This window comes from Pygocentrus nattereri, chromosome 1 (genome assembly GCF_015220715.1).
Source record: "Pygocentrus nattereri isolate fPygNat1 chromosome 1, fPygNat1.pri, whole genome shotgun sequence".
Taxonomy (NCBI): domain Eukaryota; kingdom Metazoa; phylum Chordata; class Actinopteri; order Characiformes; family Serrasalmidae; genus Pygocentrus; species Pygocentrus nattereri.
The window spans coordinates 47,751,907-47,766,367 of record NC_051211.1 but is presented as its reverse complement, the minus strand read 5'-3'; the positions used below and the strand labels follow the sequence as shown (position 1 = coordinate 47,766,367).

The 14,461-nt window shown below is 39.6% G+C and overlaps 1 protein-coding gene across 2 annotated transcripts in view; it reads left to right on the top strand.

Annotated features, from left to right (window-relative positions):
• The window catches only part of cped1 (cadherin-like and PC-esterase domain containing 1), an 84,888-nt gene that overhangs the window by 3,921 nt on the left and 66,506 nt on the right, over positions 1 to 14,461 (top strand). For both annotated transcript variants that reach the window (XM_017712185.2, XM_017712183.2), the window contains exon 2: positions 14,106 to 14,277. In XM_017712185.2, the coding sequence (XP_017567674.1) occupies positions 14,106 to 14,277 (172 nt within the window). The remainder of the gene's footprint in view (positions 1 to 14,105; positions 14,278 to 14,461) is intronic.

Genomic DNA, 14,461 nt, shown 5'->3' with positions numbered 1-14,461 from the left:
TGGATAGATCAAATCCACCTGAGAGTCATTAGAATACAAGCATCAGTGGATGAGACAGTACTTGGGATCAGTGGGATCCCTGGCCTTGACATGGTCCCCATCACAAATTTGCTTTACATTGAATGTTGACCTAGAAATAATGGACAATCTTGAATATTCCATTTGCATTTTACTTGTCATAACTTTTCTTTATTTCAAAATTTTCAACATTCCAAAAAAAAAAAAAATCAGGTTTAATTGATTGTTTTCACTGTAGTCACAGACATTTCGAACCAACTGTAGAGTAAATAAAATAAACTACACACTATAAAAAGATTGTTCTTCAGATTGATGAAGAATGCGCTTTAGATGGTTCTATATAGAACCTTTTTTAAAGGGTTCTATACAGCACCAAGAACCCTTGCAAGCTTGACACTGTAACAATAGAAGAACAAAATGGTTCAAAAAGGTTTAATATAGAACAATACACAACAGATTCTCCATCAACCTGAAGAACCCTTTCATGATGAAAAGAACCCTTTAATCATGGAAAGGGTTCTTCTAGTGTCCATAGTTCTATATAGAACAGTTTTCTTTACTAAGGAACCCTTAGAAGAACCATCCTTTTTAAGAGTGTGAACACTAAAAGGTAATTTTCAACTTTTAAGTCAATATGAGGTCATTAGATAAAATAATATACTTTAATTAATTATTTACAACAGTTTTGTTGTTTTCTCTGTCTTGAGTTTTGATCACCATGCTTATTCTACTATAACTTAATTTTCAATGTTACACATCTGTTTCAGTGATTTTCGAATCCTCTACAGCTCTGTTCACCGTTCTGGACACATTCACAATTTCTGTTTTTTCTTTTTGTTTCTTTTTAATTGCATCACATATTCTTTTATACCTTTTTAATGCCCTACTAATACTTAATAACATGTGGAGATGCACAGGGCTGGCATATTCTAATCATTTTATACACTTATCTGCAACTAAAATATATTTATTTTATTAAAAACATTGATTTTAAACCTTTGAACTGTAGTGGACAGTTTACAGCAGTCAGCTGTGAAGATTTTACAGTCAAACCAACAAAATGATTGCAATGTCAAGGTCTTTACGCGTGTAACACCTGTGTTCTTAGGCATTTAAAGTGTGTGTGTGTGCGTGTGTGTGTGTCAGGGCATCGAGGCTGAGGTCAGATGTCACAAGTTTGTTTCGGCAGATTTAGGTTGTGTGTTTGCCTCTTGCCTGTTAAGTTTGTTTGCTGCTCCACAGCAACAAGCACTTGAACAGAGTCAATGACTGCATTGCAGTGTTTTGTGGATCACCATAATAAGCAGATATGTGCTGCTCTAGAACATTACAGGACCTCCATTTATTCAGATGGCACTTGCTGTGTGCATGTGTGAGTGTTAAAGCTTTCTCCCTTGACATCTTAATGTGTTTTGCTTCAGGAGAGTGAATGGGGAAGTTTGTGCTTTGTTGCATAATGAGTCAGCTCAGTGACTGGGCTTCAGGCTGAGGTCCTTCTGACTCTCTTCCAAAATCGTTACAGCTCCATTCACACTTTTTCCAGAGCCTGTCTCATAACTGGCACAGAAACATATGCATTTGTTTTAATACAATATCAGGATGCAAAGGTCCTTGAGCTACATATATATTATATATAGAGTCATAAGCACAAGTTTGAACATCCTGGGTCAAATAACATGTTTTGTTTATTTCCTAAGTGAAAATAAGTTAACAAACCTAAATATGAAACATTACTGCCCTCTAAACATGCTACAGCACCAAGTTAGGAGTTACCATTTTTTCTTTTCACTAGTTCCATAATAGGTCTCAGCAAAGATATTTACTGCTTTCTTTTATTTATATTTATGTGCCTAAACTCGTTGCACCCAATTCACATTTTGTTTACTTCAGCTTAAATTTATTGCAAAATCTGTCGACTGTGGAAAATGACTGTAGTCTGCTTAAATCATTTTGATCACCTCAAATAACTGTGATAATCTCACATAATTGTGACCGACCTAGGCATGGCTGAAACATCAATAATTAGGAGGGGCTGCAATGTTCTTTAGGCCGTTTAGTATATGTGTACTTGAATATATCAGAACCTTGAACCTTATTTTGCATAAATTTGAAAATATCAGTGGCCCTTTACATTGTATAAACATTTCATGGCAAATGGAAAAGTAGAAGTAATCTGACATTACTTGGAATAAAATCTTGTTATATTAGCAGGCATTAACGTTATAAAGGTGAGTGTGTTTACATAGTGCACTCAATAATCCAATCAAAATTTCTTGAGTTATTTGATTGTTCAAATAGTCATGTACACAGCACACTCCGATCTAGAAATCTGATTAAGAAGGCTGATAAAGCGAGCTGGATTTTAGCTCAGTAATCTGATTTCTCAGGGCATGTAAACTTTTACTCTGATTTCTTTTGGGTTTCTCAGTCCACGCATGGGCGGAACAAACTGCTGTACCAGAAATAAGCAAGCAGCGGTGCCGCAAGACGCAGCAAAACACTTTTGGACTTGAAACCAACTACACACTTGACCAAATGAAGGATTTGAATATCCTTCTTCTTCTAGATGACATATGTTCATATTTTCAGGTAAAGGGGTGTGATTTTTTTTTTTTTTTTTTTTAAAAAGCAGTGGCTTGTGTTTGAGTTTTACATTATGTTTACGTCAAGTCGTCTTCTGTGAGTTTATTGGCTGGTTGCAAAGCAGAAATCTGATTACTGTCTGTCTCATGTAGACTCAGCGTTTCCCATTATCTGAATACTCAAGTGCATGTAAACGCTTTGATCAGATTACTGACAATCTGATTTTCTGCAGTTGTCAGATTATTAAATGCATGTAAACACACTCAGTGTTACTTCTCCTATGGAGTTTTCATCATGGATAGAAAATGCAGCAGCATTTCAGTTCTGGGTGAATGATGGATGCACCACAGCATGAACTCAGTGGCTTAAGTGTGTAGGCTGTGTGTAAGAATGCACTGGCTTTCTGACATGATTGAGGGCACTGAAATTGCCTGTGTGATGCTGACCATTTCAGCAGTTCAGCTGTGTGCTGAGATATGAAGTATATATAGTGAGGGAATGTATTGTACTGTTTTACAAGGCCTTGCCATGTAGTGTGAGAGAGAGAGAGAGAGAGAGAGAGAGAGAGAGAGAGAGAGAAGTTTTTATGTTGGTAAGATATGGTGAGAGTATTTTTAACTTGGGCCTCTCCGCCGCCATGTTGGACCTTTGAACCTAATCCATGGAGCCAGTGGTAACAAAACTCCACATCCTGGGAGACAGACAGAGAGAGAGCACTGACTGGAAGGGGAAGAAGAGAGAGGGATGGGGAGAAAGAGAGAGAGAGAGAAAAGGCTGAGTGAAGAAAGCTTGAATAAAATGTGGAGTTGTTGCCAAATGTGCCGCCAGTTACCAAGTAAAGCGTCTACTTAGCATGGACAAACAGGCTCCGAGTTTGTCAGTGAATACCAACAACTTCCCCCAACCCCATCTCTCCCCCCGTGTCTGTCTCAGTCTAACCTTCTGTCTCTCTCTCTCTCTCTCTCTCTCTCTTTCTCTCTCTCTCTCTCTCTCTCTCTCTCTCTCTCTCTCTCTCTCTCTCTCTCTCTCTCTCTCTCTCTTAGACATTCTCATAGTTGCTTGTTAAAGCTTTTTCTGTGAACCTCTAACATCAACAGTCTTGAAGGAATGAAAAAATGTATTTAAAGAAGATGAAGCTTTTTCAGCTCATTTAAAGGAACAGTCTAATGAAAAATCTAATGTACATGATTTTCCACTTACACCGATGTGGTTGATCAGCCAAGGCATGTTTGGTGTAAAAGTTTAGCATTATTTTGCACAAGATGACCAAAGACAAAGCTGAGGGAATTCACAACACAGAGATGTTGTAAAGATTACGAATTCAAGGACCATGTTTTCTGCACGAAATAAGCCCCAACAGTATAGGTTTGAACCTGAAAATACACATGAAGAGATGCATCAGTTGGACCAGTGACTTCCAGGACCCACCTCTTAACATGAAGGTGAAGTCATTTTTGGACCATTGTTCCATTGTTGGGACCATTTTGACCAGACATGGCTATAGTGAGGCTGATAAGCAGCTATTCTCCTACATTGTGTATAGGTCATTAGAGAACCTTCCATTACCATAAGCAGAGAGATAAGGTCACATTTTAAAAACAACACATTTGCTGGCCTCTCATTTACCTGCCTAGTTACTGTAACAGCTGACGGAATTCCACAGTAAAAGAACCATTTTTGGTGCTATATAGAACCATCTACAGCACATTCTCCACCTATCTGAAGAACCTTTTCATGATGCAAAGAACTCTTAAAGAGTATATGTTAGGAACAAGCACAGTTCTACAATCTGCATACAAGGTTAAGAGAGGTTTTGCTGCATGACCATGAAAAAAAGCCTTATTTTTTGCTTTATTTTTGGGTTGGTGCAAATTTGCGATAGTACTTGAACATGTACCACAACATGTAGTGTTTGTGTAGCCATGGAGCTCTAGTGGGCACATATATTTATTTTTGGTGGAACACAAGGATGCAAGAACTCTGTGCTTTCTGTATTACTATGTGAAGTGTGGACCCCCCCCCCAGTAATGCATGACAGCAATGAAATAATGAGCCTTAAGCCAAATCCTACATGTACTTCAGTTTTTCCCTAAAATTTCGGAACCAAAAATGTTCAGAATTTATATGTACATAATTTTTCTCTTTATTTTAATAATTTCTCTTTATCCTTTACACTTAACAAGGCTGTTTTTGTTACAGTGCTTTTAAGGCTAATACATGTAAATGAGCTCTGTTCTGATTGGCTGTCCTGGGTTGTGCATCGTTCAAAAAGCACTCAGAGCTGAAACACTCCTTAGAACCTACTGAAACAGTGGGACAGCAGTTACATTTCAATTCTACACAATTCCCTACAATTCCACACCAGTCATATCACATATCAAAAAATGCATTTCAGCTGCAGTTCAACCAATATAAACACTTAACGTCAGCTCAGCAGCTCAGAAATTGAACCCAAGTCTTGATGAACTTGCAGTAAAGAAAGGATGCCAGGTGTCTAGTTAAACCAAATAGGTAGGTTTTAAAGACTGAGCTCCTGGGGACATTAATATTTGTAATATTTCATGGTCTACTACAAGTGTCTGTGTTTTACTATTGATGTTTTTGCATATTTTGAACATGAACTGCCTTAGAACATGAACATTAGTGGGTGGTATTCAAAACAGGCTGTTTTAGCAGCTTAGTTTGCATATATGGACTGTGTGGACTGGAGAGTGAATGGTAACTTGAACAATGTTTACATAATACTTCTAACTTCTTTATTACATGAAGCAAAGGGGATTTATTTTCCATAGATTAATAAAGTTCGAGTGGGTTAAGCCATATTTACGGTACCTGTTAACAGTGTAGACAGACTTTAGTCGTGTACCTCCAAGTTTCCATTTTTTCCACTCTGTGATTATAAACTAGGCATATGATGCTGCCACTTTTAGATAGATGCTTTTTCATGCCAGATAAATCGAGTCCTGAAAGGTCTATAATTAACGTGTTATTCCACCCTAAAACATTTTCGAATGGACAGCATGCTTTGAAGCCTTATCAGAGTCTTCCAGTGATTACGTTACTTTGGCATCCTGAATGCAGCTGAAGTGAGGAAGGAGGAGTGTGTGTTTATCGTAATGGTTTTCTTGGATTTGGAGAGGGCCTGGTTTAACCCCTTAAAATCCCAGGCTTCTTATTCAGTAACTGTTATATAAGTGTGTAACAAAACTTTGGGCCCACCGGTGTGCCCTGGCCATTTAGGGCATTAAAAGAACCAAACACAAGTCACAGTGGACATGTGAGACATTCCAAGTACACTGACCTTGATCTGATGGCCTAATGTGTTCTGTGTGTGTGTCCCCTCTCTTATGGGGTGGTTGGAACTGTCTCTGCGCATGTGTTCTCACCAATGTCATATGAACTGTAAGAAGCTCTGTTGCCCCTGGGGTTGTGACCCTTTAGGGACAGGACATGAGATGGGCTTTTAAAGATAGTTGGATTATTTATAGCTGAGTACAGTGTGGAATTTCGTACCACACATAGCAAATGCTGTTACCACTCACAGGCGCATACACCAATCTTAGACCAGTCCAGACTGGGGAGACTGGACACTGGAAGTCCTCAAGGTCTCACAGTGTCACTCCTGCTATTTCTTACACATGAGAAAAACTTGACCTGTCTAACTTGTACAATGCTGCATTTGTGACCTTTTCAATTATTCTGTTAAAAATGAGAAGTCTGCTTAACTTAAAATGCTATAGTAACTGATTACATGGCTTTTCTTGAGTTGATTAAACTTGAGGACACCAGAGTTCACCCAATTCAAACTTCTTAGTTGAGTCATTCATTCTCCCAGCTACTGTTTCTTGTATTAGTGTACTCAGTGTATTAAAGATTTCTAGACACTGAGTTGCTTCATGTGGTGCAGTGGACTAAGGCGTCGCGCCAACAGGACGTTGTGAGTTTGAGCAATGCCCTAGCCATCCATAAGTGCATACCCAAGAGTGTGTGATGGAAAGAGTCCTGGCTAGCAGGGAAGTTGAGTGTGAAAAAGAAATTAATTTTAATTACCTAACTGAGATGCAGAACTAAAAATTGAAGAGAACTTTTGACATATATATAGTTTGCAATCTGGATTATTACACCACAGTTAGATTTGAAACTACTTGCCACTTTATTTTTGCTTCTTACTAAAGCTGTTATGCCATTTAGCTCTTTAGCCTCTCTTTGTCTCTATGACTCAGTATCTCTCCACGATGTGTTCTGGCTAAAACTTTTTGGCTCCATTTCCAAAAAAGTGTCATAGTATGTCTGTAGATCAGGTCTGATTGTGAACACTCCCTCTAACAGCCCCTGCGATGTTACCACCGCAGCGCTTTTGGGAAATCCAGTCTGACAGTTTAAAGGAAGCGCTACTGATTTTTACATCTCTGTCTGCTCTCTCCCTCTCCCTGTTACTCCCTTTCTGTTTTTCACTCTTCTTCTCTTTTGCTATTACTGTGTTTTGCCTTTCTCTTTCCCCTTTCTCTCTCTATCACTCTTCACTCTGTTACTTACTCTCTTTCCTATTACTCTATCCCTCTCTTTCTGCTTATTTCTCTAGTCCTGTTTTTTCCCCTCTAATTATCTTTGTTTCTCTTTCAGTCTTTTTCCTTCTTTATCTTTCTCTGACTTTATTTCTCCTTCCTATTGTTTTTCTCTCTGTCTTTCCCATTCCTCCCTCTGTTTCTCTTTATTGCTCTCCCTCTCTCGCTCTGTCTCTTTCCCTTTTTCTCTTTTCCACTCCTTGTGACCCCTGCTTTTTTCCTTTTTCCTCACTGTCTCCATACTGTCTCTTTCTCCCTTTTCTCTATTTCTCTCTCACTCTCCATCTGTCTCTCTCCCTGTCTTCTCTTTATTATTGTCTCTCCCTCTCTCTTTCTCTTTCCCCTTTCTCTCTCTTTATTGCTTTCTCCCTCTCATTCTCTCTCCCTCTTTTTGTTTTTTCTCATTACTACTCTTTCACTCTATTTTCCTTTCTTTCTGAGTATCATTCTCTCTTTGTTTTTTTCTCTCTATTCTCTCCTTCCCTTTGTTTTTCTTTCTCTCTATTACTCTTTCTCTCTCTTTTGCTCTTTATCCCTTTATTTCCCTCTCTCTACTTCTCTCTCCATCTCGGGGCCTCTTTTTCTGCTTTTTTCTGTCTATTACTCTCAACTAGGTTGTGCTCCTTTCTCTTTCACTTAATTACTCTTTCCCTTTGTCTTTCTCTCTCTCCACTTTCTCTAGTATTCTCTCCCTCTCTGTTATTCTCTTTCCTCTTCATCCCTCTCTCTTTTATTCTCTGCGTCTTTGTCTTTCTTCTTCTTCTCTCTCTATTACTCTATCCCTCTCTATCTGTTTCTTTTCCCCCTTTCTCTTTATCTCTATTATTTCACTATTACTTTCTTCCTCTCTATGTGTTTCTTTCTATTACAGTCTCTCTCTCTCTCTGTCACTATCACCCCCTCTTCCCTTTGTTACTTTTTTTTATTTATTACTCTTTCCTGTGTCGTTTCTTTATTTTTATCATTATCTCTCTCTCTCTCTCTCTCTCTCTCTCTCTCTCTCTCTCTCTCTCTCTCTCTGTGTTCTTCAGGGGCCTAGTCCTCTCAGCTCATAAATATTTCCATCTGGGAGCTCAGCCACATCACAGTTTAGAGAACTTCTGAGCCCAGAGCACAAAGCTCTCTCTCTCTCTCTCTCTCTCTCTCTCTCTCTCTCTCTCTCCTTTCTTCTCCTCCTGGGGTATTCCTTAGACCCCCACTTTCTTCTTCCATCCTGCTTTCTCTCTTGAGTTAAAAATATACCTCTGTTTCTTCTCACATTTTCTAGCTCTTCTCCCTCCTTGTCTAGCCTTTCTTTCAGTCCTTATCCTCTCTCTCTTTTCCTCTGTGCTTCTTCCTTGCTTCTCTCTGTTCTTGCTCTCTCTCTCTCTCTTCTCTTACTCTCCCCACTCTGTAGATGCTAATCTAAACCATGCAATTATGCTCCTGCTTTCCTTTCCCCGGGCCCAGACGCAGCAAGCACACAAACATTATTATTTCATTACAGAACTGCCCCAAACAGGCCTGAACTGAGCGCTCCCCACAGCCAGAGTGAGGGAGGAGGGAGAGAGAGAGAAAGAGAGAGAGATGGGGAGGCAAAACTGGAAGATTTCAAACCCAACACAAAGACGTTCCAAGTTTATTCATGAGGCACATTTAAAAACAACAAATGACTGTAATTTAAACATTAACTAAATAAACAGAAGAAATAATTAAGGAAGCACGATAGTGGCAGAATGATATCAGTATTGGCAGATAATTGCTCTGAAATCATATATCGACATTTGATGGAGTATTAGCTTTGACCAACATTTCAAACTGATTTGATGACGTATTTAGCATACTCCGCAAGAGCAGTACATTTAGGTCAGGGGTTGGCAACCCAAATGTTAAGAAGAGCCATTTTGTCCTTTCAACAAAAATCACACTATTCTGGGAGCTTCATTTTATGTCCATTTTACCATTTTGGCTGTAAATGTCTCAATATGTGTTAATATGCTAGCATATGACTTTTTAGTGCTTGGCAGTTTCTTGTTGCAGATTAAACAGCTGGTGTGATTATAAATGCAAATAAATCCATTTGTCTCCAAATTATCAACATTTGTCTTAAATCTTTCTCTTTGCCTTTTCATTAGCTTCTAGTTGGCGAGTCTTGTCTGCGTCGCTATAGCGACCAGCAGTCTGTGCACCAACCTTCAGGGCTAAAGGTTAGTGAAGTAGTTATACGTTAACTCAGCCATTTATTGTTCATACTGTTAGAACAATCAGCAGAGCTTTATTTTACTGCAAAGGAGGATTATTTTATTTTTATCTAAAAATCTAATTCTGCTGTGGAGCCACAACAGGGCAGTAAAAGAGCCACACATTGTCGACCACTGATTGAGGGGCTATATAGGCAGATATCAGATGATGATAAGTGATAGGAACCAGAGATCTGAAAGTTTACTGGGCTGGAAAAACTCGCTCACAGAAAGTCATTACACAAAATGGTTATGAGTACGCTGCCTGATTCCTGAAACATTGTTTTACAAAAGTTTTAAGAAGGTTTAAAATGTTCTTTTACACCCCATTTATGGAAGAGAAGTACATTCAGGATGTTTAAAGACAAAAAAGTCTTTTTTTTCATCATAAACATTACATACAAAACCTCAAAAGTTACATGTAGCTTCACTTGTGGTTTTGGATAGTTAATAAAATGCACATATGTTTATTGCAGACATTGCAACTCCTGGTTTACCTTACTACCACTGTAAGTTTCTTTACAATGCACCAATTCATATTAAACCACTCTTTGTTTACATTGTCAACCACTGAATTGTATAGCTATTTTGAAATATCCATGGAATTTCTCTTTAAGGCTTTAACTCTTAAGGGACCCAAATCATGGAAATTCACCCAATTTCTCGATTGTTTTGGAAAAAAGACTTCTACTGTAATGTAAACATTGCTAAAGTAAAGTCTCAGGGAACAAAATAAAATGTTATCCAGTAGCCTGACTATTACGAATTACTCAGTAACTACTATGAAACAAATGTTTGAGTGTTGTAGTTTTTCACATAACACTACCTCTGGAGTTTGCATCTGAAAAACCTCCATTTGGAGGGCCATGTAGCCCTAACACTTCCCCCTACCCCTCTATCTCAACAAACTTTGGGACACCCTATCTGTAGGTGTGAATGTGCAAAATAGAGGGGTACGGTTAAATGGTAGGGGCATGTGGCGAAATGAAATTGGGCCTTGAAGTTTACCCTTTGAATAGAGTTCCAATGACCAATAAGTGACCAAAATACACTATATTGCCAAAAGTATTTGCTCATCTGCTTTCACACGCATATGAACTTGAGTGACATCCCATTCTTAATCTATAGGGTATAATATGATGTTGGCCCACTCTTTGCAGCTATAACAGTAATTCTTCTGGGAAGGCTTCCAGAAGCACATTTTTGAGGTCAGACACTGATGTTCAACGGGAATGCCTGGCTCACAGTCTCCACTCTAATTCATCCCAAAGGTGTTCTGTCAGGTTGAGGTCAGGACTCTGTGCAGGCCAGTCAAATTCTTTCACCCCAAACTCACTCATCCATGTCTTAATGGACCTTGCTTTGTGCACTGGTGCACAGTCATGTTGGTACAGGAAGGGATCGTCCCCAAACTGTTTCCACAAAGTTGTGAGTATGAAATTGTCCAAAATCTCTTGGTCTGCTGAAGCATTAAAAGCCCAAGTCCTGAAAAACAACCCCACACCATAATCCCCCCTCCACCAAACTTTAAACTTGGTACAGTGCAGTCAGACAAGTACTGTTCTCCTGGCAACCACCAAACCCAGACTCATCCATCAGATTGCCAGATGGAGAAGCGTGACTCGTTGCTCCAGAGAGCACGTCTCCACTGCTCTAGAGTCCAGTGGCAGTGCGTTAAACCATTGCATTTGATGCTTTGCATTGTGCTTGGTGATGTAAGGTTTGGATGCAGCTGTACAGCCATGGAAACCCATTCCATGAAGCTCTCTATGCTGTTCTGAAGGTCACATGAAGTTTAGAGGTCTGTAGTGATTGACTCTGCAGAAAGTTGCCGACCTCTGCACACTATGCGCCTCAGCATCTGCTGACCCTGCTCTGTCATTTTACATGACCTACCACTTCGTGGCTGGGTAGCTGTCGTTCCCAATCGCTTCCACTTTGTTATAATACCACTGACAGTTGACTGTGGAATATTTAGTAGCGAGGAAATTTAATGATTGGACCTGTTGCACAGGTGGCATCCTATCACAGTACCACGCTGGAATTCACTGAGCTCCTGAGAGCGACCCATTCTTTCACTAATGTTTGTAGAAGCAGTCTGCAGGCCTAGGTGCTTGGTTTTATACACCTGTGGCCATGGAAGTGATTGGAACAAATTAATTCAGTGCTTTGTATGAGTGAGTGAATTCTTTTGGCAATATAGTGTATTTAACCATATTTCTCTCTGCTCTGTGTAAACTGTGCAGTCGTAATCTTGGGAAACGCTTATGTAAGCATTCCCCCTATCAATCACAAGGCTGACATCTCTTGCCTCTCCTTCAAAGAACAGTTTCAAAGTCAGAGAACCTTAGTGAGATTAAGCTAACCCAGCATAAACAAAAGGTAGCAGGCTAGACCACCTGTCTGTAGCTGCCCATTACCAGTTCATTAATTTAACCACACACGAAAAATTTGATTGTTCCTTCATTCACACATTACTTGTTCCATCCATTTGTGCATCCATGACTTTTTTTCACATAAAAGCTGGATAATGATTTATGAGCGGTGGAAAAGGCTAGGAGCGTTGGACAGTTAGCTGTCAATTAAGCTGCCCATTAGCCACGCTCATACAGTTCTCAGATAGTCTAATCAGTGTTTTTTAAGCCATGATTTATGAAATGTATATCTTATATTTTTCATTCAAGCTTTGCTGGATGTTTAATATAATGCTCACACCATAAATTGCGTGACGGATGCTGTAATTTTTATTTTGCGGTATTCTCATTCCCTAATCTGGGATTTTTTGGAGTAGAGCAGTACAGTAGCTTCACCTGCTGCAGCCGATTAAATTCAAAATGTAACGGAAACAGCACGAGCCAGAGCCCAAGCCAACGGTTAGCCGAGCAGAGGCAAATGAAGAAAAATAGTTTAGTTCTTATTAGATATTCTCGCTAATTTGTCCAGTATTGACAGTAAAAACCAGTGTGCTTATAAATCCGGTGGATTAACAGGAGCTCGTAGTCAACTTCATCGCATTTTGTCGTGACTTAGAAACGTTGACGTCAAAAAAGGCCACCAGTTATTTCTTAGTGGTTTTAGCCAGCCACGTTAAGTTAAGCTGAGGTGGAAACGTCAAGTTGTTATCTGGGTGTCTCTGAAGCGTATTTTGCATGTTTGAAGACGAAGTGGTGTGAGGATAATTAGTAAGCGAATTGGAGATTATTTGAGAGGTAAGTAAATTGGTTGTTAAGGGTTTAGGAAAGCTAGCTAGCATGTTAGCGTCAACGTGTGTTTGTAGTGAACCTGCAGGTTCACTCTCTGCAGACCAGAACAAAGTCCCGTTTTCGAGATAATATCGTGCTTACTTGTGGAAAACTCATATTTATTTCCAATTGTCCCACTAGTGACGTTAGCTAGCTAGCTATATAGTTAGTTATATAGCTGCAGACAAGCTACAAGGGCCAGCTGTCTAATTAGCTAGCTAGCGTTAGGTGGCGTATGTTAGCCAGCTCATTTAACGGGTCATGTTTATGCGCATGGTAGTATTACATTATTACATTTGAACAGTTGAGTGGTGCAAGTCGATTATACACCGCCCTCTTCATTAAAACCACGTACTTCTTTCTACACTCACTGTCGGTTTTATCAGCTCCATTTTGCATATAGGGGCACTTTGTAGTATATCGTTATCTCTGCATACTGTGACTGCGCCTAAAACCGCATGCTAGAAGTTAACCTAATAAAATAATACGCCACCAATAGACATCAGTTCATTGGTGGAGTATGTGTACTAGAGTAGTATGCGGTTTTGGACACGGTTTTTGGATTTTGTTAATCCCATTCACCTTGTTCGTCAGTGGTCGGGGCCTCCACATAGCAGTTAACTATTATTTGGGTTCACTCCCTGTCCATTCCATTAGACACTTCTACCTTGTTGGTCTACCTTGTAGATGAAAAACCAGAGACAGCAGCTCAGCAGTTGGTTAGCTGTCTTCTAGTCCTTCATCAGTGGCCACAGAACGCTTTTGGCTGGATATTTTTGGTTGGTGGACTATTCTCAGTCCAGCAGTGATGCTGAGATGTTTAAAAACTACAGCATCATTGTTGTGTCTGGTCCACTCATAATGTAAAACACACCAACAATAAAACAGTACTGAGAATTATCCATTACCGATAATGCCTGCTTGGTGGTCCTGTGGCGGTGCCAAACAGTGTAAAAAGAGGCTAAAGAAGTATGCAGAGAAGCAGATGAGCTACAATCTGTAATGTTGGAATTACAAAATGCACCTACTCATATGATGCAAGTCGAATATATAGCAAATCAGCAATAACCCTGTAACATGACTTCTTCTAAGGGTTAAACTGTGGGAACTTATTGGACATATTTTGAGTAATTCCTGGTTCACTGCCACTTCTCTCCCACTCTGCTCTCACGTAACAGCTGTACAGTGTTTGGTTTGATTCCAGATTTGAAGTGGTTAGGTGATGCAGATTTACTCTTCTGTTCAAATAGCCATTAACTCCCTTAAATCCTAGGCCTGTTATTCAGTTATGAATCATATAACCTGTTACTACTATACAGATGTGATACTGAGAACTTGAAATGTAAGATTGTGTCAAACTCATGCTGATTCTCCATCACTTTCATGCATTCTTTCGTACACTTTATTTTCTCTCTCTCTCTCTCTCTCTCTCTCTCTCTCTCTCTCTCTCTCTCTCTCTCTCTTCCCCCCTCTTTTAGGTGTACAGGTCTAAGAGGAATTGTGCAGGGAAGGCCATTGTGTTGACAGGTCAGCACATAGCGTCCAGTACGGAGGTTCAGTTGTATCAGAGGGTTCTCCGGGAGGAAGGCTACCGTGTGGACCAGGAACGCTATGCTGAGACAAACTCAGGCATTCGACATAATGGCAGAGGTGTGTGCATGAATGTGAAGGGAGTCGAAAGGAGAGAGAATTGCCAAAGTTTCAGGGATTTGCTGATGGCAATAACTGCCATATATTTTGGGGAATGAAATGATTCCACTAGCCACAGGATTTAATTGCATTCCATTATAGCTTATTAAACAACTAGTAACGCAAGAGTTATAATTATTGCTCC